General features: G+C 65.9%; 3 protein-coding genes across 3 annotated transcripts; 2 read left to right on the top strand and 1 right to left on the bottom strand.

The window, feature by feature from the left end:
• The first annotated feature begins 529 nt into the window (after nucleotides 1-529).
• On the top strand, nucleotides 530-7032 carry DLGAP3 (DLG associated protein 3). Its single transcript, XM_074161916.1, has 10 exons — nucleotides 530-1549; nucleotides 2461-2666; nucleotides 3112-3226; nucleotides 3359-3593; nucleotides 4005-4345; nucleotides 4473-4558; nucleotides 5236-5660; nucleotides 5979-6070; nucleotides 6224-6367; nucleotides 6814-7032. The coding sequence occupies exons 1-10, from the start codon at nucleotides 530-532 to the stop codon at nucleotides 7030-7032; spliced, it is 2883 nt and encodes a 960-aa protein (XP_074018017.1).
• A 2504-nt stretch (nucleotides 7033-9536) lies between these two features.
• On the top strand, nucleotides 9537-10562 carry SMIM12 (small integral membrane protein 12). Its single transcript, XM_074162118.1, has one exon. The coding sequence runs from the start codon at nucleotides 9537-9539 to the stop codon at nucleotides 9813-9815; it is 279 nt and encodes a 92-aa protein (XP_074018219.1). The 3' UTR covers nucleotides 9816-10562.
• Nucleotides 10563-17752: 7190 nt separating this feature from the next.
• Nucleotides 17753-18787, bottom strand: GJA4 (gap junction protein alpha 4). The gene has a single exon (XM_074161914.1). It carries the CDS (start codon nucleotides 18785-18787, stop codon nucleotides 17753-17755), a length of 1035 nt encoding a protein of 344 aa, XP_074018015.1.
• Nucleotides 18788-21385: the final 2598 nt, after the last annotated feature.

Genomic DNA, 21385 nt, shown 5'->3' with positions numbered 1-21385 from the left:
GGCCCCCCCGCACCCCGCGGCAGCTCATTAGCGGCTCTGTGAATCGCAACGGCAGAAAAACTCAGCCAGAACCGCTTTCCTAATTCAGAAACACTTCATAATATTTGGTGTCGGAGAAGAAAACAAGTTTCTGATGATGGCAGCGTGTCCTCCCTCGCCGTCTGCAGGCCCCGCGCTGCCTGCATCGCTGCCAGCGGTGCCTTCTCCTTCCTGTTCCACCCTTGTGCTGCCCTTTCCCAGCAGCCGAGCCAGGGGTGACCCTGGGTGCCCGGTCCCAGTGCCATGCCCCCCTTGTCCCATGGGGAACCAGTCTTTTGGCACCCCAGCCTGGCTTCGCAGGGGCTCAGCTGGGGCCAAATCCTGCCCTGGGAACTTCCCAGCACCCTCAGTCGGTTCCCGTGAGGTGGTCCCAATGTTTTGCCAGCGGGGGGACACGGAGGTGTGATGCCATGCCTGTCCCTGTCCCCACAGGTGAGCCCGCAGGGACAACCCTGCAGGATGCCGAGGCTACGGGGAGGGTGCTGACACCATGAAGGGCTACCATGGGGAGCGTAGCCAGGCACAGCCCTCCTCCGGCCACCGCTGCCGCTGCATCCCAGAGGACTGCGAGCATCCCGCCAACTACGTCCAGCACGGCCCCGAGGGCCGGCCGCCGTACCTCCACAGCCCCAGCGAGCCCTGTTCCCTGGAGCATCCCTACTGCCCGGTGCGGAGCCCCGGTGCGGCCAGTGAGTGCCCGGGCGGGCCCCTGAGCGAGCCGCCCTCTGCCAGCGCCAGCAGCACCTTCCCGAGGATGCACCACGCGCAGCAGCCCTACGACTCCTGCGACGAATGCATGGCGACCGCCCACCCCGCCAGCAAGATCAACCGCCTGCCCCCCACGCTGCTGGACCAGTTCGAGAAGCAGCTGCCGCTGCACCACGACGGCTTCCACACGCTGCAGTACCCACGGGCCGGCGGCGCCGAGCCCCGCAGCGAGAGCCCCAGCCGCATCCGCCACCTCGTCCACTCCGTCCAGAAGCTCTTCGCCAAGTCCCACTCCCTGGAGGCGCCAGCCAAGCGGGACTACAACGGCACCAAGATGGACGGCCGCGGGGACGGCTACCACCACCACCACCACCACCACCACCATCACCACCACCAGTCCCGCCATGGCAAGCGCAGCAAGAGCAAGGACCGCAAGGTGGACTCCCGGCACCGGTCCAAGATGATGGGCTGGTGGAGCTCCGACGACAACCTGGACAGCGACAGCAGCTACATGGTGTCCGGCCGGCACGCCGCCGACCAGGCCACCCAGTACTGCGTGGACGCTCCCGAAAGTGCCTTCAGAGACTTGACCTTGAAGAGTCTAAAGGGCGGCGGGGAAGGAAAATGCCTGGCCTGTGCCGGCATGTCCATGTCTCTGGATGGCCAGACGCTCAAGAGGAGCGCCTGGCACACCATGACTGTCAGCCAGGCTCGTGAAGCCTACCCCAGCGCCGGCGGCACCGAGAAGACCTTGATGCTTCAGGAGGCAAAGGCCAAAGACCGAGCGTACCAGTACCTGCAGGTGAGGGACCGGGCAGCGCCGGGGGCTGTCACCTCGGGGACTGCAGCCAATGATGCCGTGGGGCGAGCCAGGGCTGGGACCCTCCATCCTGGCAGCCTGGGGTGGTGCAGGGATGCTCCAGCTCCTCTCCATGTCCCTAGCACCTGTGACCCATCCCCCAGGGTCCCACGGTGGTTCCACTGTCCCCTCACCAGTGCGAAGCCCTGACTGCCACCTCCTGCCCCCGTGGCCGCTGGATTTGGGGTCAGACCGGCTCTGTTGGCTCAGGGCTGCCGGTGGCCCTGTGCCCGCTCCCTCCTCATGGCTTTTATCCCGCTTGTGCCTGGCTGGGTGCCACAGCCTGCCTCGTCACTGGGCTCCCTTCTAGGTCACCCCCCCTTCCAATTAAAAACTAATTAACTCTTCTCTCCCTTTCCCCGGGGAAGGAGACAGGGAGCTGCAATGCCGTGCTGGCTGGGGGCGAAGGGTGGCCGGGGCCCCGCTCTGCCAGCAGTGGGGGCACTGGGACAGGGTGGCAGCCCCGCCACCCTCCCCATGGGGTGTGGGGGACGCCGTCCCACTGCCACAGCCCGGTAAGGACCCCGTGGTGCCGGCGTCAGCGGCGTGTGGTGGGACCGGCGGCTGCCACGTCAGCCGGGTGGCCGCACTGGCATGGGTGGGATTTGGCCTAGCCGCGCCTGCCGGGGGGGCTGCGAGGTGGGAGCGGCTGCGCTGACCTTTGTTTTGGGGCTGGGGAGCCACACTGGCACATGCCCACCAGGCTTGGGACTTGTGTGCACGCTGGGTTTGGGCCATGCACGCACACCAGGCTCGGGCTGGCATGTGCCACATGGCAAGCACAGGGCTTGGCTCTGCGTCCCAGCCGCGGGACCCTGGCCACTGCCTCTTCCCACGCTTGCCTCCTGCCCTAGGTGCCGCAGGACGAGTGGAGCGGGTACCCAGTGGTGGGCAAGGACGGGGAGATCCCTTGCCGGCGGATGCGCAGCGGCAGCTACATCAAGGCCATGGGCGACGAGGACAGCGCCGACTCGGACGCCAGCGCCAAAGTGTTGCCCAGGGCGGCCACGCGGCGAGACAGCTACCGCCGCTCCTCCAGCGCCGACCAGGCCAGGACCAAGTAAGGGCTGTCGCCTCCCAGCCCTGTCTCAGCACCGCGGGTGGCAGTGGGGCCGTGGGCTGGGGGTCCCCGGGAGCCGTAGCTGCCCTTGGTGGGCACCGGGGGGGCATGCGGCTGCGCTGGGCTTCAGGGTGGGACCCGCTGCTGCAGCTGTGAGCAAAGGCTGGGGAGGAGAGGCATGTCCAAATGGAGAAAACTGGGATGTGACCCAGCCCTGGTTTGTGACAGGCTGGCTCCTCATCCCTAGCCCTACTGTGGTGGTCACAGACCCCCTCTGGTGGCCCTGCACCACTGGGGGACAGGTCCGTACCTCCAGGACAGTGTTTTGGGGCAGTTAGGAGCAGTGGTGGCCGGCGGGAGCATCGCTGCGGCTGCGTTTCCGAATGCTCTGCTTGAATGTGTTGCTTTTGGTGCCATCCCTTCTATTCCCACTGTCTCTCATTAGGTTTGCAAGTAGGCACTATTCTGATTCATATATCTGTAACTGTCCCAGCTGCTGCACGCCACCGCGAATGCTCCCGCGGGGACAGGGCTACGGGCGTTCCTTCACCACCGGCCAGGTAGGGTCCCATGCCACGGGTACCGTGGGGCAGGTTGGGGGGGGGGGGAGGGCGGCAGGTGCCCCTCTGAGCATCTCCTGCCCCGCTCCGCCCCATCTCTCGGCCCCCAGCCTCACCTGCCGCTCTCCCCAGATCAACGATGAGCTCAACCACCAGTTTGAGGCCGTCTGCGAGTCGGTTTTCGGCGAGGTGGAGTCGCAGGCGGTGGAGGCGCTGGACCTGCCCGGCTGCTTCCGCATGCGGAGCCACAGCTACCTGCGGGCCATCCAGGCGGGCTGCTCCCAGGACGACGACTGCCTCTCGCTCTTCTCCATGTCGGCCCCCGCCGGGCCACCCATCACCAGCAGCATCCTGAAGCCCAGCACCTGTGAGTCCCCGGGGGTGGTGGGGGCTCAGCCGCGCGAGGGACCCCCATATCTCCCTGCCTGCTTGCCCAGGCACCCACCAAGGTGCTTGGCACAGGACAAGAGCATCCTGCTCATGGCTCAGCCCTGGCCAGAGGTTGCTCTGTGCCCCCAGCAGCCGTCTGCCATTCCCTCCTTCCCTCCACTTCTTTCCCTCTACTTTATTTGCCCACCACTGCATGCAGCGTGGCCAGCATGGATCTGGGGTGGTTCCCAATCCCATTCTGGGCATGAACTGGCCAAATAGCCCCTCTAGGCTCCAGCCCAGATCTCAGTGCAAGCCCTCATCCCCCTGGGGCCCCCATTCGTGGCGGGAAATGAGCAAGTGTCTGTGTTTTCACGTGCCTTTTCATCCTGCGCCTCTCCCACAACAGCCTTCAGTTACAGAAAAGCTCCACCTCCCATCCCTCCAGGAACCAAAGCCAAACCCCTCATCTCCGTCACGGCGCAGAGCAGCACCGAGTCCACCCATGAGGGCTACTTGCCCAGTGAGGTCGCCCGCAGCCCCGCCTGGTCCAAAGACACCGCGGCCCGTTGCAACTCGGCCGAGAGCTTGGAGAGCTCCAAGGTGACGGCCGTGGCCCTCGACCTGCCTCCAGTCCAGCCCCGCGCTGCTCCCAAGCCCTCCACACTCATCATCAAGGCCATCCCCGGCCGGGAGGAGCTGAGGAGCTTGGCTCGGCAGCGCAAGTGGCGTCCCTCCATTGGCGTCCAGGTGGGCTTCGCTCTTCCCCGTGGGCTCTGAGCCAGCTCCAAGCGTGCCCGAGCGACGTGGGCGATGCTGAGCTGCCGTGCCACATCTCAGGGCCGCCCTCCAGCGCTCTCCCTCTGCCCTTCGGCAGGTTGAGGCCATCTCCGACTCGGATACGGAGAGCCGGAGCCAGAGGGAGTTCCATTCCATCGGGGTGCAGGTGGAGGAGGACAAAAGGTACCGCACGGTCAGGCTGGGCTGAGACCTGCCACGCTCACTGCATTGGGGGATTGGGTCCCCCTGGCGCCCCCTGAGCTGCCCTGCAGCATCTTTTCCCTCTCTCTTCTGGGTGAGGCCCCCAGAGCTCAGCACCATCCCCATTCCAGGCTGGATGCCCCCACCTGGGGCAGGACCTGGCCTTCCCTTTGCCCTCTGCAAACAGACTGCCCCGGGGAAGGGGGTCCCCTGCTCCCACCCTGTGCTGGGATCTCCCCCACTGAGCCTCAGCCCTGGGCTTTGAGCCTGTCCCAGGTGCAGATGAAACCTTTTCTGCAGCTAAACATGACATTTTGGCCGGGGTGGGAGCGCCGTGTGCCGGGACCTGCATGGCCTGTGGGAGAGGGCTCCGGCAATGTGCCCACGCAGCCCCGGTGCACGCTCCTCTCCATCCTCGGTCCAGCGCCGGTAGCCATGGAAACGGGCTAAGAGCAGAGGGAATAAGGGACCGGCAGGTTGCGGCTGCTCAGGGCTGTCCCCGCGTCCCCGAATGCTCCGAGATCCAGACTGGCATCCCCAGCCCCATCCTGCTTGCGGGCATCCCTCCCCCTGCCCACCATGGTACCTGGGGGGGACACGGGACAGTGGGGCTGTCCTCGCTGGCTGCGAGGGTCCCCACGCGCTCTCGCTCTCCCCAGGCGAGCACGCTTCAAGCGCTCCAACAGCGTGACAGCGGGCGTGCAGGCGGACCTGGAGCTGGAGGGCTTCACTGGCCTGGCCGTGGCCACCGAGGACAAAGCCCTGCAGTTCGGGCGCCCCTTCCAGCGGCACTCCTCGGAGCCCGAGTCCGGCCGGCAGTACGCCGTGTACAAGACAGTGCACACGCAGGGGCAGTGGGCCTACCGGGAGGACTACCAGCTGCAGTACGACACGGTGGAGGTGCCCCGGCGGGATGCCTGGATGGAACGGGGCTCCCGCAGCCTCCCCGACTCCGGCCGTGCCTCCCCCTGCCACCGTGACGGGGAATGGTTCATCAAACTGCTGCAGGCAGAGGTGGAGAAGATGGAGGGCTGGTGCCAGCAGATGGAGAGAGAGGCTGAGGACTACGATCTGCCAGAGGAGAGTGAGTTTGGGGGTGGGAAGGGGTTGTGGGGTCTGGAGGGACTGGGGCTCCTGTACAACTTGGGGGGCACAGCCATGGTCCTGCAGTGCTCCCACCTTGGAGCATCTCCACTGCCAAGGCTGAAGAGGGTGGGTGGGGGCAAGAAACACTGGGAAATCCCCTGGGACTAGTGGGGTCTGGAGGAGGGAAGAGATGCCGCATGGGTTGGGGGAGTCTGAGATGCCCGAGCTGTCCCGCTGCCCCCGAGGGGGTGCAGGTCCCTGTGGAAGAGGCTCTGTGCCCCACGGGAGCACTGACTGTTTGCTCTCCCCCTGCCAGTCCTGGAGAAGATCCGGAGTGCCGTGGGCAGTGCCCAGCTCCTCATGTCCCAGAAGGTGCAGCAGTTTTACCGCCTCTGCCAGCAGAACATGGTGAGTGCTGGGCAGAGGGGCCATGGGGTTGGCCATGGTGGCCAGGGGTGGGCTCATACCAGTGGAAAAGGGACTTTTTAACACCATGGGGGAGAGCTGGACAGCAGAGCTGATGTCCCACAGGGATGACACTCCGTGCCTCTGTGCCCACAGGATCCCAACGCATTCCCTGTGCCCACCTTCCAAGACCTGGCCGGCTTCTGGGACCTCCTGCAGCTCTCCATTGAGGACGTCAGCATGAAGTTCGCAGAGCTCCAGCAGCTCAAGGCCAACGGGTGGAAGATCGTGGAGCCCAAGGTAAGGGCAGGGCTCTGCTGCTGGCGCTTGTCCCCTGTCACCTCCCTCCTCCTCCCCAAGCACATCTGTGCCCAAATCGTCGCTGCTGGGCTGTTGCTGGTGACTGCTTTTAGCAAACACTTGACAACCAGAGCTGGAAAAAAATGAGGCTAAAGAAGAGGCCGTTCATTCGCCATGGGCTCATGGCTGGCTCGTGGGGCATTTTTGGGCAGCACTGCCTGCAAAGGGCCGGGCAGGGTCTCAGCATGGCACGGGCAGCATGCCATGGGCATCTTCATGCCCATGCAGACAGACAGAGGGATGCACAGCCCTGCCTTGTGACTTGGTGTGGTGCAGGAGGGGCACAGGGGGCTTTGGCACCGATGGAAGCGCCTTGGCTATGCCAAGCCCACTGGGATGCCCGTTCCCCGGAGGTTCCTTCCCTGAATCCCCCATTGTCTGTGCAGGAGGAGAAGAAGGTGCCTCCCCCGATACCAAAGAAGCCGCCGCGCTCCAAGGTGCACCCGGTGAAGGAGCGCTCCCTGGACTCGGTGGACCGGCAGCGGCAGGAGGCCCGCAAGCGGCTCCTGGCAGCCAAGCGAGCTGCCTCCTTCCGCCAGAGCTCGGCCACTGAGAGCGCGGACAGCATCGAGATCTACATCCCCGAGGCGCAGACCCGGCTGTGACCGCAGCCTCCGCTTTTCTACCCGGACTGGACGGCGCGGCCGTAGCTCACTGTGATGGGGGGCCGCGGGGACACCCTGGGGCAGCTCTTGGCCCCACTCACAGCTTCTCTCTTTTCTATCTTAGACCTTTCTCGAATCCGACGGCGGGTGAACGCAAGCCCGGTTCTGCCCCGTCCCTGTGCCCCCCGCCCGCATGCCCCTGCCAGCGTCTCCCGGGGTCCGGGGCTCTCCCTCCCTCTGCCCTCCCTGGGGCCGTGTCCCAGCTCTCTGACCCCTTCCCACCCCCCCAAGCCCTTCTGCACCCCCCACTAGCCTGCATCCCAACTGAAGGAGAGGTGACCCTCGGCCCCCGGCCCTGCTGGGCTGGAGGGGAGGGGGCTGCAGGCAGGCCCCCCTGCCTCTCTGTACTCAGTGCAATCCCCCAGCGCTCAGTGGGGACGGGGCCCCCCAGCCCCTGCCTGGCCAGAGCCCCCCCAGCCCCGCTCCCCAGCCCTGCCGGCACGAGGCTTTGGGACACAGCAGGGACAAGGGGCTCCCGCGCGATGCCCCCACCTGCCTCCGGCTTGGGTGCCATGGGGGACCCGGGGCTCCTTCCCCTATATACATATATAAATATAACCTGAGGAATAAACCAGAAACTACACGTGGCCAGCGCTGTGTTCCAGCTGGTGGGACGGACCAGAGCAGCAGAAAGCCCCGGTCACGGCGAGCCGTCCCCGCTTCCCTCGCACGGAGCATCGCGACGCGCTTCTCCCCTTCCCGCTCAGCCCTCCTTCCCCGTCAGTCTGTCCCTCCATCCCTCCGGCCGTCCCTCCTGCCAGCCTGGAGTCTGGGAGCACCTCCGCAGCGTGGCACTAGCCGGGGAGGGGGGAATACGGTCTGTTTGCACCCCCAGTGCTGGGGACCATGGTGACCCTGCCCCGAGCCAGCGGGTGGGACAGGAGCGTGGACATGGCCAGCATCTGCCCCTTGAGTGTGAGGCTGCTAGAGATCACCCTGGGGGGGGTCACTGTGTCTCCTCGAGCTCCTGGTGCCCCGTGGGGATGGGAGACCCCAGGACAGGGCTGTTGTGCCCAAAGGTCCAACCCAGGAGCAGTGTGGTGGGGCAGGAGGCTGCACCTACCCTGTCCCTGTCCCCATCCCTGGTTCCTCTCCAAGCATCCTGTCCCCCCCAGTGTCCCTTTCAGTGGCAGAAGTGGGGAGGACCCCATCCCTGTCCCCCACCCCACCATGCCAGCAGCCCCATGCAGCATCACCAGCCCTGGCAGTGCCGGCGGGTGCCGGGTGGCTCCCGAAATCCGGGGCCAAACTGCCCAGGGTCCTCGGGCAGGACGGTGGGATCGGAGGCAGCTGGGGAGGTGCCCAGCTCATGCCCCCCATGTAGCAGGGGGGACCGGGGCCGAGCAGGGGGACGCCTTGCCAGGGGTCCCTCGCTCCAGGGGGTCTGTCGGTGCTAAACACCTCCGGGACGGCAGCGCCCGCTGCCCAAAGCCCTTTCCCACCCCGCTCCCCCCCTGCACCCCGGATTTAGGGACGTGTCTGGGAAGGGCCCCCCAGCCCCCGCCCCGGCCAGCACCGTGCAGTGACCGTGACACGTGGCTCCCTTTTTATTGTAACGAACCGCCGCAATTAATAAAGATGACTTTGGTTACTCCGGGCCAGCGGCCGGCGCTGGGCTCGCCTTTCCCCCGTCTGCCGCCCCTTCATGTCCGTGGGGCGGGAGAGGGGTGTCTGGGGCGGGAGAGGGGGTCTCGCTGGGGTGGGAGCAGATCTCCCTGGGGGGCATCTGGGGGGCGTCTGCGGGACCCTGTGGGTCTCCCCATGGGGGGTCTCCCTGTGGCTCTCGCCCCTAGATCTCCCCGGGGGCGTCCCCGGGGGTGTCCCCCCGTGGGTATCTCTCCGGGAGTCTCCCCCTGGCTGTCCCCGTGGGTGCCCCCCTGTGCGTATCTTCCCGGGGGGGGTCTCCTCTTGAGTCGCCCCATGGGTGTCCCCGCCATGGGTGGCTCTCCCCGTGGGTGTCCCCCCCATGGCTGGCTCTCCCCGTGGGTGTCCCCCCCGTGGCTCTCCCCGCGGGGCGGCCCCACCCCCGGGCCGCTCCTCCCGCGCGGCGGCTCCCGCTGCGTCCGCCAGGGGGCAGCACCGCCCCGCCGGCTCGCGGGGACGCCGCTCTCGGCCGCGCTCCCGCCGCTGACCGGAAGGGGCGGGGTCACGGCGGCGGCGGCGGCGGCCGGGCCCAGGTGAGCGGGGCCGCCCGGGGCTCGCTCCGGCTCCGGCTCCGGCTCCGGCTGTAGGGAAGCTCCGCGGGGGCCGGGCGGGAGTCCCGGCGCGGCCCGGGAGGGTCCTGATTCCCTGTGGGTGAGTGGCGAGGCCCCGGTGCGGCCCGCCCGGTGAGGCCTTGCCCGGGTGCTGCCAGGCCCGCAGGCCTCGGGCGCCGCGGGGGCCCAGGCCCGGCTTGTGACCGCCGCGTTTCGTGCCCTCCCGTGGCAGGCGCAGCCCCCGGCGCCATGTGGTCCGTGCTGTGGGCGGCCGTGCGCTCCAAGGCCCCGTACGTCACCTTTCCGGTGGCTTTCGTGGTGGGGCTAGTGGGCTACCACCTGGAGTGGTTCCTCCGCGGCGACCCCTCGCCCACGGCCGAGGAGGAGAAGAGCATCTCGGAGCAGCGGGAGGAGCGCAAGCTGCAGGAGATCGCGGGCAAGGACCTGACCAAGGTGGTGAGCCTGAAGGACAAGCTGGAGTTCGCCCCTCGGGCCGTGCTGAACAGGAACCGCCCGGAAAAGAGTTAATTAAGTTGTTTGGGCAAATTCGGTACCCTGGAGTGACTGTCCCCGGGGCTGGGGCTGGCCGCCGGAGGGCTGTGTCCCAAAGCACCGTGCTGGGGACTCCCCTGTCACCTGCGTATCTGCCACCAGCCCTCTGCACTGGCCTGTACCTGGGCAATACGCTGCACCCACTGCTGCTTGTCACCCTCTCGTGGCCCTCCGGAGGGTCAGGGTTTGCCCACCCCGTTGTTGTGCTCGAGACCCAGCACCCTTGAGACCCAGACCTCCTCCTTTGTGGCAGAGCGGGCAGGGAACCATGCTTTGAAGGTGGAGTGTGTCTCAAACTCAGCAGCTCTCGGCCTGTCCTGGCGCCTGATCCACAAAACCCTTTTGGTCCGGTTCCACCCACGTCTCTTTAGGTTTGGTGTGAAGATAGAAGAAACTTGGACCCGAGTGACATGGGGTTGGGGTCAGGCTAACCGCCTGTGGCAGGACGACCTGCCGTCCTGCTTAAAGCTCTCCAGTGGCTCCTCGTGAACCCCGACCACAGCACCAGGGTACCACATCACCCCCACGGGAGCCTGGGCAGCGGTGGAGATCTCTGGGGAGCCCCTCTCTGCATCATCCCCAGGCTTCGCAGCGAGGAAGGGGGACAGGGAGGAGGTGGAAGTCCTGGCCCTGCTTCCATCGTGGAGCTCTGAGTGTGGTGGTGTAGAGAATGGGGATATCTCTGCCCTGTACGGGAACAGCCAAAATAAACTTGCGTTAGTCCTTGGGCCTCTGTGTCTTCTGCGTCAGCATCTGGCCCTAACCCTGGTTCACAGCCTGCTTCTGCTCCCCGCGTTTTAAAGAAGCAGCCCCTTCTACAGTGGGGAAAATGCCATCGTTGTCCCTGCCTGGCACTCCCCTCGAGGCCTGGCAAGAGGGTGGTGGGCAGGAAGGAGGGGGAGGCACCAAAATCCCAGCCCCTGCTGCGGTTGTGCCTCCCTCCCGGCTCCCCCGGCCACGTCATCTGCTTCCCTTCGACCTCCTTATCTAGACAAGAAGGGCTGTGGCAGCGCCGGGTGGGGGCCCAGGGGACGGGGGGGTCCCGCTGGGCTGCTGAGCAGGGCAGCGCGTGGCAGGAGAGGCTGGCAACGAGCATGGGGGACTGGTGGCCAGTGTCCCCTCCAGCCATAGGAGTCACCGACATGGCAGGACCAAACCCTGGCGAGAGCTGCCCCAGCAGGGCCAGCCGGTAACCGCTGCCGCTGTGCCGGGGCCGAGCGGCTGGAGCCGGGGTTATCGCTGCCTCCCCGCTTGTTTTTTCCCGTGGTGCCGGAGCGAGGCCTCACGGCTGCCCCGGCCCGGCCTTCTCCTCCCGGGGACGATAAATCTGTCTCGTCTGGTGCGAAGCCCTGAGGTCAGCAGCCAGTTCAGCGTTTCGCATCACTCCGTCCCGCTTCCTCCGGGCCGGCTCCTGCCCCGCTGACAGCTTTACTGCCGCCGCTGCCCGGCTGTGTTTACCGCCCGACCTGCTGGCCTCGGGCTGGATCCTGGCCCGGCACCGCCGGGAAATCGCAGGCCTTTGCCGTTGCCATGTGTGGGAGCAGCCGAGGCTGGGTTAGAAGGTGCAGGAGGAGTCTCAGGTGATGCAAAGGCTGTCCCACCCGTGCCCCACCGCCGCCTCCTGCTCTGGGGGCTTATGGCACCTCTCATGCCACCACCTCGGTCCCCCGGCAGGCTGGCACTGTCCCCTGAGCTCACCCCTGACCTTGGCCTCTTGCTTTCCCAGCCTGGCTGTGGGGTGACCCTGGGCGATGGCTGTTCCCTATTGTGTGCCGGGGTGGGAATGGTCCCGTCGCTCCCCCCCCAGCCGGGACCAGCCGGACCCAGCTCGGAAATGTCTTCCGAGATGCCTTTGTTCGCCCCGCGACGGAGCGGCTCCCCCGGCTGTTTATAGCCCATTGATCTGCCTGTTCCCAGGGCCGGCCGGGCACAATCGGGCTTTGTCGGGGCCTCGCTGCCCTGTTTCCTCCCCTGGGCCTGTGCGGTGTCGGTCGGGGGGGCTGGAACAATGGGGGGACTTGGGAACCTTGGGAAGGACTGAGGCCCCACAGCGATGGCACGGGCACCGATGGCACCTTCCTCCCACCACTGCTGCCTTGCTGGTCCTGCCACGTTTCCAGCTGTTTTCCGTGTGTCTGGGGACTCCTGTCCATCCCTATGGCAGACACTGGCGATGCTGCAGATTCCCGGCAGGCGCTGGGGCAGGGGTGAAGCTGCTTCCCAGAGCCCGCTTGCCTGTCTCCTAAGCCCTCGGTGCCGTACACCCACCCTTCCTCCCATTGAATCCCAACAATGTGCTGCCTGGGAAGCACCGGCTGGACAAGAATAGGAGCCCGGCAAGCACTCAAGGCTGGGGCGAGCAGCCACGATGGCTCACCAAGAGTGAGAGGAAGCGGTTTTGAATAAACCATTATGGCAAAAAACTGGCTTCCCAAGCCTGCACACAATTGTAAGCCTGGTCCAGCACGTTTGTAATCCAGCTGTTGCCAGCACGGCACTGCTGGGTGCTGCAGCGGGAGTGTGGCGAGGAGCCGTGCCAGCAGCGTGGCCAGGGCTGTGAGGGGGGGAGCTCGTCCCCAGGCAGGGAGACCCACACCAGGCTCCGAGGGAGAGCATCCGCCTTTTGCAGAGAGCATCCTCCCAGGGGTTGGCCGACTTCGGGGCAGTCCCTGTGTCTGGGGCCGGCTGCACTGTGCCGCAGGGCAGGGACTGAATCCAGCTGCCTCTCCCTTGCCCAGCCCGTGGTGGCCATGCCCCAGGATCAGAGGGATCAAGCCAGCTGCTGTGCTCTTGGCACAGCCCTGCTGCTTCCTCCCCACCAGCTCCGAGGGCGGCTGCAGCTCCCGGGCTGACCCTCTGCCCTGCCTGGGGCCGGGTTTGCTCCCGGGGGGGTCCATCAGGACCAGCTGGTGAGAGGAGCAGGTTGTTGTTCCGGAGGCAGGATGCAGGGAGTGAACTGGAGCCGTGGCGGGGGAATAAGCTGTGCCCCAGCTCGCTGGGGGTCGGCCCGGGGGACTGGGAAAGCTGCTGTGCTTGCTTGAGAGCCCCCCCCCCTCCCCCGGCTGCTTGGCACGGCTCAGCACACCTGAACGGCCGCAGCGGACGTCCGGTGAGATCAGAGCAGGGATGCACCAGCTGCGCAGGGCTGGGGATGCTGTGACCCTGCGCTGGCACAAGGGCTGCTCAGAGCCATCGGTCCCCTTCCCGCACGGCCCAGAGAGACAGCGCTTTGGGGAGGAGAGGAGCGACATGGGGAGCTGGGGCCTTCAGGGACTCATGCCCCTGGGTCCCCTCCTGCAGCAGCGCTGTCACCCCAGGACCTGTGGTGTCCCTGCAGCCCCGGGACATGGAGGGTGCTCACCCCAGTTGTGCTGGAAACCAAATGGTGCATTCTCCTACCCCCGGCAGCACGTCCCCTGCAGCCCCTGGGGACATCCTCTCCCTGCCTGACAGCCGAGGCTGTTTTCCCAGGCTCCAGTTTTGCCCTTTTCCCGAGAGCAGCCAAGTCCTTTCCCAACCTCCTCATCTTGCCTCTTCCTGCCATGGCCCCACGGTGCAGATCTGCTGTGCCATGCCCAACAGCTCCTTTCTGTGGCCGGCAAAAATCCCCGAAGCGCCGTGAGAGTGGAGCAGCTCTGATGTACATGGAGATGCTGCCCCTCAGCCCCAGCTGGGGACAGCCACAGTGGGACTTGTTCCCTTCCTGCTCAGCATCGCCTCTTGTTGCGGCCACAGCCCAGGGCTGAATGCCCATCCCCAGCACGCCAGGGCTACCACGGCTCCTTGCTTTTAAACCAGATCCACCACCCTGCACCACAAAAAAACCCTGAGCATGTGGGCAGCAGCTTCTTCCCTCGTGGTGCTGCACTGGGACGGTGCCCTGAGCCGCTGGTGGGGGCAGGACCCATCCCAGGGTGGGCATGGGATGGTCATGGGGTGCTGGATGCCGCGGTCCTGTTGCCTCCGTGCAAGGAAGCGGCCAGAGGGGAGCGACAATGTCAGGATGCGGGAAGTCGTCGGGGCTATTGAGCGCGTTTCCTCCCGCCCGCGGTTCTCACACGGGGCCGCATTGTCTGCCATGCCCGCGCGTGGAGGGCTAAATATAACCCCACAGCGGGGGCGGGCCCGCGGGGGGAAGGGAGCTGTTTGGAGTTTGCTTTTCCTTCGTTGGGCACTGTTGGCAGCGGTGCTGATAAAGGCAGGATTGTACCTGCTTTGGTGTTGCCTCCGTGGTGGGTACAGGGGCTCGGGGAGTCCCTGCCTGGCCCAGGAGGATGCTCCTGCCTGTACCCACTCCCCCTGAAGGGCAGTGGGAAAAGGGTGCTGGGGGCTGTGGGCAGAGCCCTGGGCATGGATGGGGCTCCTGCGGAACAGGGGAACCATGGTGTGGCCCCGGCTGGCATCCCCCTGCCCAGTCCTCTGCCCTTCTTCCCGTTAGCTGCGATTTTGCTCCCGCTGCAGCTCTTCCTGTGAGCGGGTCGATTTAGACACTTGCTATTTTCTGTACGCTAGAAAGGCTTAAAAATAAACTCCTTGGTGCTCGGCCAGCGCCTTGAGCAGAGTCTTGCAGGTGGGACAAGCTGTGACAGCCCTCAGGGCTCCTCTCCTGCAGCTCAGGACAGGATAGTGCAGGGGAAGCCCAGCATGGACTGGTCCTAACTGGGAGGAGGGCAGGAACCTCTTTACAAATGTGTGGCCATGGGGCATAGTCCCTGGGGCAGGCTCCTGGGGGCTGTGACTGGTGTTAGACCAATATCCCCAGCAGGAGTTGGGGTCCCAGGCCTGGCAGAGATGCCCCAAAGCCTTTCCTGACTCAGGGGGGTGCTCCAAGTGGCCACCCCTCAAGCATCCTCCCAAATGAGCGACAGAGGGGTGCACAGGGTGCTGGCCATGCACCCAAGGGACACCCCACGCCTGTGCCTCAGGCTGTTGGTGGTCAGGTCAGGTGCGCATCCATCTGTCTGTCCACCTCTGTCCCTCTTCCTTTCGCTCCTTTGGCCGCGTCACCTCCCTCTCTGGGCACTCGCTTTCGTCTGGGGGGGGGGGGGCTGAGAATACGGGACCAGCCCCACGGTGCTGCCTGTACCCTGCCGAGGAAGGCAGCCTGGCTCCTGCCCCACGGCACAGCGCAGGCAGGTGGCTCTCGCTCGGCTGCCCATGCCTCTGCAGGGCTCAGCATCATGGTACGGGACCAGGCTTTGGGGCAGCAAGTGCCGTTCCCAGAAAGGGACCGGAGGGGCCTGTTTACTCAGGAGGGAGTGCGGAGGTGTGAGAAAGGCTGTGCCTGTCCGGCCGGCCACTATCTGTCCCCGGGCTCTGCCAAAGGGCTTCACTGGGCCAGCCCGAGCCCTTATCAGCTGCGAACTTTTATTTGCCTAAAGGCCACCCACCCACCTTCTGGGGGGCTGCTGCCAACACCGGCCCCCACTGACACCCCCTCTCTGGCCCCACCAGGCAGGTGAGCCCCTTGCTGTTGTTGTTGGCGTGCAGGTCCCGGTGGCGTGGGGTCACACCGGCCGCCCCGAGCCGCCTTGTCACAACACGGGAACAATAGCGGGAGGTAGAGCTGTGTTTGCGCAGCGCCGGCGGCCGGGCACCGTGTCCAGGCAAGGGGGCTCTGGGCCGTCTTGTTTTCCACCTTGTAGGGCCGTTCGGAAAAGCGTGATGCTCCCCCGGCGCCAACAAAAATATCAGCCCAGGAGAGGGGAGGCGAGCGGGGAGCGCAGCCGGCGGGTAAACACATGCCTTGGCTGCACCGTTACCTTTCACACGGGCATTTCCTCCTGGCTGGGCTGCTGTCCCCAGAAAGCCAGAGCACTGCAGGGCTTTGCAGCTCTGCTGGTACCTGGTGAGGTCTGGGCTGTGGTCCCCCATTGCAGTAGGGTGCCCTGGTGGGGTCCCCACCGGGCAACACTGGGAGCAGGGCAGGGTCCCTCCAGAGATGGTGGGAGTAGGGCAGGGTCTCTCTGGGGAGGATCTGCCCCAGTATCCTCATGGAGGGTGCAAGGGAGGGCTGAGAGCCAGCAGTGTGCTCCCCAGACCCCCACCCCGGGGGATTTTACCCCCCCCAAGCCCAGCAGGGTGGGGAGCTAAGGGCGGGCTCGGCCACCAGCCCAGGCTCTGCACCGAGGGCAGAGCAGCCGGGTGCCTCCCTCTCCGCTTCCTCCAGTGGCCGATGGCAGCGATATCACCCCGTATCACCCATATTTCATTTTCTCCAGGGTATTTTTAGTCCGTCCCACCCTCGCTGAAGAGGCCCTCGGCAGCGAGCAGCCTCTGTCCTGGGCTGGCTTGGCCAGAGGAACTAAACAACAGCCCCAACCACATTGTGTGCCTTTATCTGCCGCTCATTTCCACCTATTATGCAGCTGTGAGCAGCTCCACGGCCTCTGCCGGGTTTATCGGCAGCAGAACCGGGGCACAGAGGCTGGCTATGGGGACAAGCTCTGCTTTGGGCCACCCGGAGTCTGTGCCACGATGGCCCCATGAGAGCCCCTGGGCTGAAGCTGGGCTCAAGGAGACAAAACACTATAGCAGGGAGGGCTGTGCTTTCAGTGAGTAGGTGGCTCCAGCAGCACAACTGGAGCTCAGAGGGTGCCCAACGCTCATCCCACCACCCATGGGACAGCAGGTTCCCTCTCCCTTGGCCCCAAGACCTTGCCCACCCTCCCCGAGGCAGCTGCACAAAGCACAGTCACACCACACTTCACTTTTTTCATTCATACAACTTTATTCAACAAGATGCAACACTGAGTCTGCCGGGGGGAAAGGAAACAGCATTGAGGAGCAACATCTGCGTCCCACGCTCGTGCCTGGGTCACGCAGGACCCACAGCCCCTCAGTCACAACAAGACCTTCCCCTTTCACAGCGTTGGTGGGCTGGGGATGTCGGGGCAACCGCTCTCACGGCGGCAGTTGGTTCTTTGGTGTCCCCCCAGCCCACAGCAGGAGTTGACTAGTGCAAAGTAATAAAACCAATAACCCCCCCAAACAGCAGTTTCAAGGCTAATTCTTTCCCCAAAATCATAGGGCTCAAGGGCACGTGGCCGGGCTGGACACGACTCCCCAGATCCCCCACATAACGGCACCTTTAAGGCAGAAAGCTCTGTGCTCAGGCCAGCAGGTTAAAAATAACTTAAGAGACACACATCACATGGGAAAGGGCCCAGGGCCAGGAGGAGCCCACACTCCCGGGGCACCCAAGCGGTGACCCTGCAGCCATCGGGATCAGCAGGTCACCGCAGAGCCCCGACTGAGAGCTGCCGGTGGCTCAACTGCCCCGTGCTCCGTGGGGAAGGGGCAGCTCCTGCAGCAAACGCCGGGGCAGGAGCCGCTGGCCCTGCTGGCTCGCTGCCGGGGTCACAGGAACAGGACAGGGCTGGTGGCCAGGACCCGTCAGGCAGCGCTGCCCCAGCCCAGCTCCCCCCAGCCCTCCCGGGCTCAGCCCGCTCTGTGCGGAGGCTGGAGGCGAGCGGCTTCCCACGGCCACACGCCCGGCTCTCACGCCGGCGGGGGCTCCGACAAACCCTGGGGTCCGGCCGAGCCACGGCTCCCGAGGGGCAGCAGCCTCCCGCCATGGCCCTGGGGACAGCCTGTTCCCAGCCGCGTGGCTCCAGGGATTTCTCCCTTTCCCACGGCGAGGCACGCGGGACACGCCGTCCCGGGGAACTTTCTGCAGTTTCCTTCCTTGCAGGGTCTGTGGGGAAAACAGGAGAGAGCGGAGGCTCCGCTCCCGGGCGGCGCTTGGCCCCGCTCCCGAGCATCACATCCCGGGGGGCAGGCAGGTCTCCGCGGGGCTTCTCCGTAAGACACAGCACCAGGCGGGAGGAGGCAGCTGCCTGCCCATGACCAGCACCTTTGCAGGCACGAGGGACCGAGGAAGGTCACCCCGGCCGGCCGGGGCCAGCCCGGCACTAGACATACTGCTTTTTGGAGGCTGAGCTCCCAGGCCGGCTGCACAGCTTCTCCTCCAGGGCAGGGGCTTCGGCAGCCCTGGGGGCGTAGGGGTCCGAGAGGGGTCTGCTGCCGCTGCCCAGTGCCAGGTTCTCCTCGTTGTGGAAGTTGGCCCAGTTCTCACTGGAGAGCTTGTTGTAGGTCTGGTAGGGCGGCGTGTGGCTCTCGGCCATGGGCAGGAAGGGGTAGTGCTTGGGTGCGTAGGGACCTGAGACCATGTCATCGGCAAAGGCGTCCCGGCTCGGGCCAGTCGGCACCGGCACCGACACCTTCTTGATGTTGCTAAGCAGGTTCTTGCAGCAGAGGTGGAAGAGCTCCAGGAGGTTCAGGACTAAGGAGATCAGGCCCATCACCAGCATGAAGATGATGAAGATGCTCTTCTCAGTGGGGCGGGAGATGAAGCAGTCCACCTGATGGGGGCAGGGGTCCCTCTTGCACACGTAGCGGGGCACCATGGAGAAGCCGTAGAGGTACCACTGCCCAACGAGGAAGCCAGCCTCAAAGATGCTCTTGCAGATCACACTCATGATGTACGTCCACATCAGCGCCCCACGGATCTTGAGCCGCCCATCCTCTGTCACGTAGATCTTGGACATCTTCTTCTCCACAGCTGCCAGGGCCTGTTCGATCTTCGGGTCCTTGCTGTGGATAGCCCGAAGCTCACTCTCCCGTTGCTTCAGCTTCTCCTCCTTCCGAGAGAGATAGACAACGTGGCCGAGGTAAATCAGAGTTGGGGTGCTGACAAAGAGGAATTGGAGCACCCAGTAGCGGATGTGGGAGATGGGGAAGGCTTTATCGTAGCAAACGTTGGTGCAGCCCGGCTGCTTGGTGTTACACACGAAATCCGACTGCTCGTCCCCCCAGACGGACTCCCCGGCCAAGCCCAGGATGAGGATGCGGAAGATGAAGAGCACGGTGAGCCAGATCTTCCCGATCACAGTCGAGTGCTCCTGGACTTGGTCCAGCAGCTTCTCCAGGAAACCCCAGTCGCCCATCTTCTAGGGAACCTTGAGTCTCTGGCAGCAGAGAGGGGAGAAGAGGGGAGCCAAGTCAATTCTCTGTTTCCACACTAGAGAGCCCAGGGCAGACGGGGCTACCTAAACCCCAGGCTTTCTCGGGACACGGCTGCTCTGCAGAAGTTCCCAGCAAACCCACTGAGGAACATCCCACACCTGTGGGAAGGAGCCAGGCGGCATTTCTGAGCCCAGGAGTGCTCCTCCTACACCCCACTGCTCAGTGTAGAAACCTGGGGCTGGGGGAGAAGAGACAGTACAGGGATTCGCCTCCCACAAGCAACACCCAGCCCACAGCATCCATGGCTTGTGGCTGTCCCGGCCTCCCAGGACACAGCCCACGGCAAAGGGCTCGCTGGCCGGCTGGTTTGGGGCTGTCCTGGGAGGTCAGGGCCACAGGAGGCAGAGGAGGGGCAGAGCGGAGGCTCACAGGAGCAGCCCAGATTTGCCTCTCCTACAGCCCACTGCCCCAGCTTTACCAAAGGGCAGAGAGCAGCAGGGTTGCGGGAGGGGAGTACAGACCCCCGGGGTACAGCGGCCACCCTGACACCCACTCAGGGCTCACCCCAAACTGATGGGACTGTCCCACAGCCAGCTCCCTTGCTGTGGGACAACAGCACCCCAGCCCCAGCGTGCTCTCCCCCTTGCCCAGGGCTTTCCCGAGTCCAGAGACCCCCGAGACCACTCACCACACACAGACCCGATGCTGCTCCGGGGACCCCGGGGTGTCTCAGCCTCACGCCCGGCTGCCGGGGACCCCAGCCCGCATCCCCCCCGCGGGAGCTCAGCCCTGCGGCCCGGCTGGGAAAGAGGAAGCAGCCACAGCCCCGGCTCCTAATTAACCTCTGCCAATTAAGCAGGCAGAGGTGCCAGCTGGGCAGTTAAAGGGACACCCAGCTGCAGCGGGGCGCGGGGGGGTGCCCCGAAGCAGACAGCGAGTGCCAGCGGTAGGGGTGTCCCCAAGCACGGTGTTGCCGAGCGATGCCCGGTGTCCTGGGGGTGCCGGGGGTCCCGGGGACCGGTCACTCACCTCCGCCGCTCCGGGCACGTCCCGCCTGGTTCGGGCCGCGCTGGGTGTGAGCGGCCGGGCCGGGCCGGGCGGCTCTGGCCGTGCGGGGCCCGGGGGAGCCGGGGGAGGAGCGCGGGCAGGAAACCGGGGGCCGGGGCTTAGCGCCGTGCCGCAGGTGTGCGGGGCCGCCCCGGCCCGGCCCGCTCCCCCCAGGCCGAGGGGGCGGCCCCGGCGGGGCGGGGCGGGGGCGGTGGGTCCGCGGAGCACCGCCCGGCCGGGACCCCCGGGGACAGCCGGGACCCCCGGGGCTGAAGCCGGTGGGGAGCCGGCGGGGGCTGCGGGAAGCCGGCGGTGTCCCTGCCCGCTGCTCCCCGGCGGGCTGCGGGGACGGCCCGGTGGCCGGCACCCTCCGTGCCCGGCAGCCCCGCGGTGGCTGCGGCTCCGCCACCGGGACAAACCCGCCGAGAGGCGGAGGGACCCACCAGGGGGACCCTGCCCACGGGTGAGACCCTGAGCAAGTCACCCCAAAGCGGCCGCGCATGGCGGGCGGGGGGGGCACCAGGGGAGATGCCCCGGGGGCGTGCGGTGGGTCGTCCCCGGGATGCTCCGTCCCCTGCCCGCTCCGGCCGGGCCGGTGCCGCGGCGTTCGGCGGGTCCCCCCGCGGGTCGTGAGGCGCGACGGGCGCTGGGTGGTGCTGGAGCCACACCGGAGCCCGGCGCTGCCCCGGCCCCGCGGCCCCCGCCGGCTCCCGGGCCGAGCTGCGCCGGGGATCCCGGGGCTGGGACCCGGCAGCAGGTTCTAAGCGGAGCTTTGCTGTCGGGGGGCTCAGGCGGGGCGTTGCGGGGGGTGCGGAGGCACCGCAACAAGGAGGGGGAGACAGCGGGTGGGCAGAGGTTCGTATTTTATGCACAGGCTTAATTTCTGCTGACTTCGGGGTGCAAAACCCTTGTGCGTGCCCCCCCTCACTGTCCTGCAGTGGCCGCAAAGGGCTGGCACACGTGGCAGGGGCTGCGTGGGGCCACCCGAGGGCTGCGGGCTTGGGCTTGGGCTCTCGAAGCCAGAAATTAGGGCGGTCTGCACACACAACTGGGAGCTGCCGCCTCTCCCACACCGAGACGTGGCATTTCCTCCTCACAGACAGTTCTGGGGCTGAGCGGAGGGCAGAGCCAGAACAACATCGTTATATTTAATACAAAATAATTGCTGTGCTTCAGATAACGCCCATGTGCCACTCCATGCTGTGGCACCAGGGTGCTGCAGAGCCCAGTGTCCATCTCCCAGCTGGCCCACTGTGACTACTGCTTCCCCTTCCCACCACCCCTGGGTTGTGGCTGCCCAAGCGGCATGGTCCCCTCTTGGTGCCTGTCCCCAGCCATGCTCTGTGCCCCCCAGCCCTCAACGGGTGGAAACGATCCCCTCCGGGAACTGCTCCAAAACCACAAAGGAACCAAAGCTGCCCTCACCCACGGATGTCCTGGCTCCCACGTTGCTTTACCCACCAGGAGGACCGTGCCCAGCATGGGCTTTAACCACACCAGCCACAGGCCCCCGGTGAGCCATGCAGGAGTCC

The sequence above is a fragment of the Numenius arquata genome, chromosome 21 (genome assembly GCF_964106895.1).
Source record: "Numenius arquata chromosome 21, bNumArq3.hap1.1, whole genome shotgun sequence".
In the NCBI taxonomy this organism is placed as follows: domain Eukaryota; kingdom Metazoa; phylum Chordata; class Aves; order Charadriiformes; family Scolopacidae; genus Numenius; species Numenius arquata.
The sequence above is the reverse complement of the archived record's forward strand: the minus strand, read 5'-3'. Positions and strand labels throughout refer to the sequence as shown.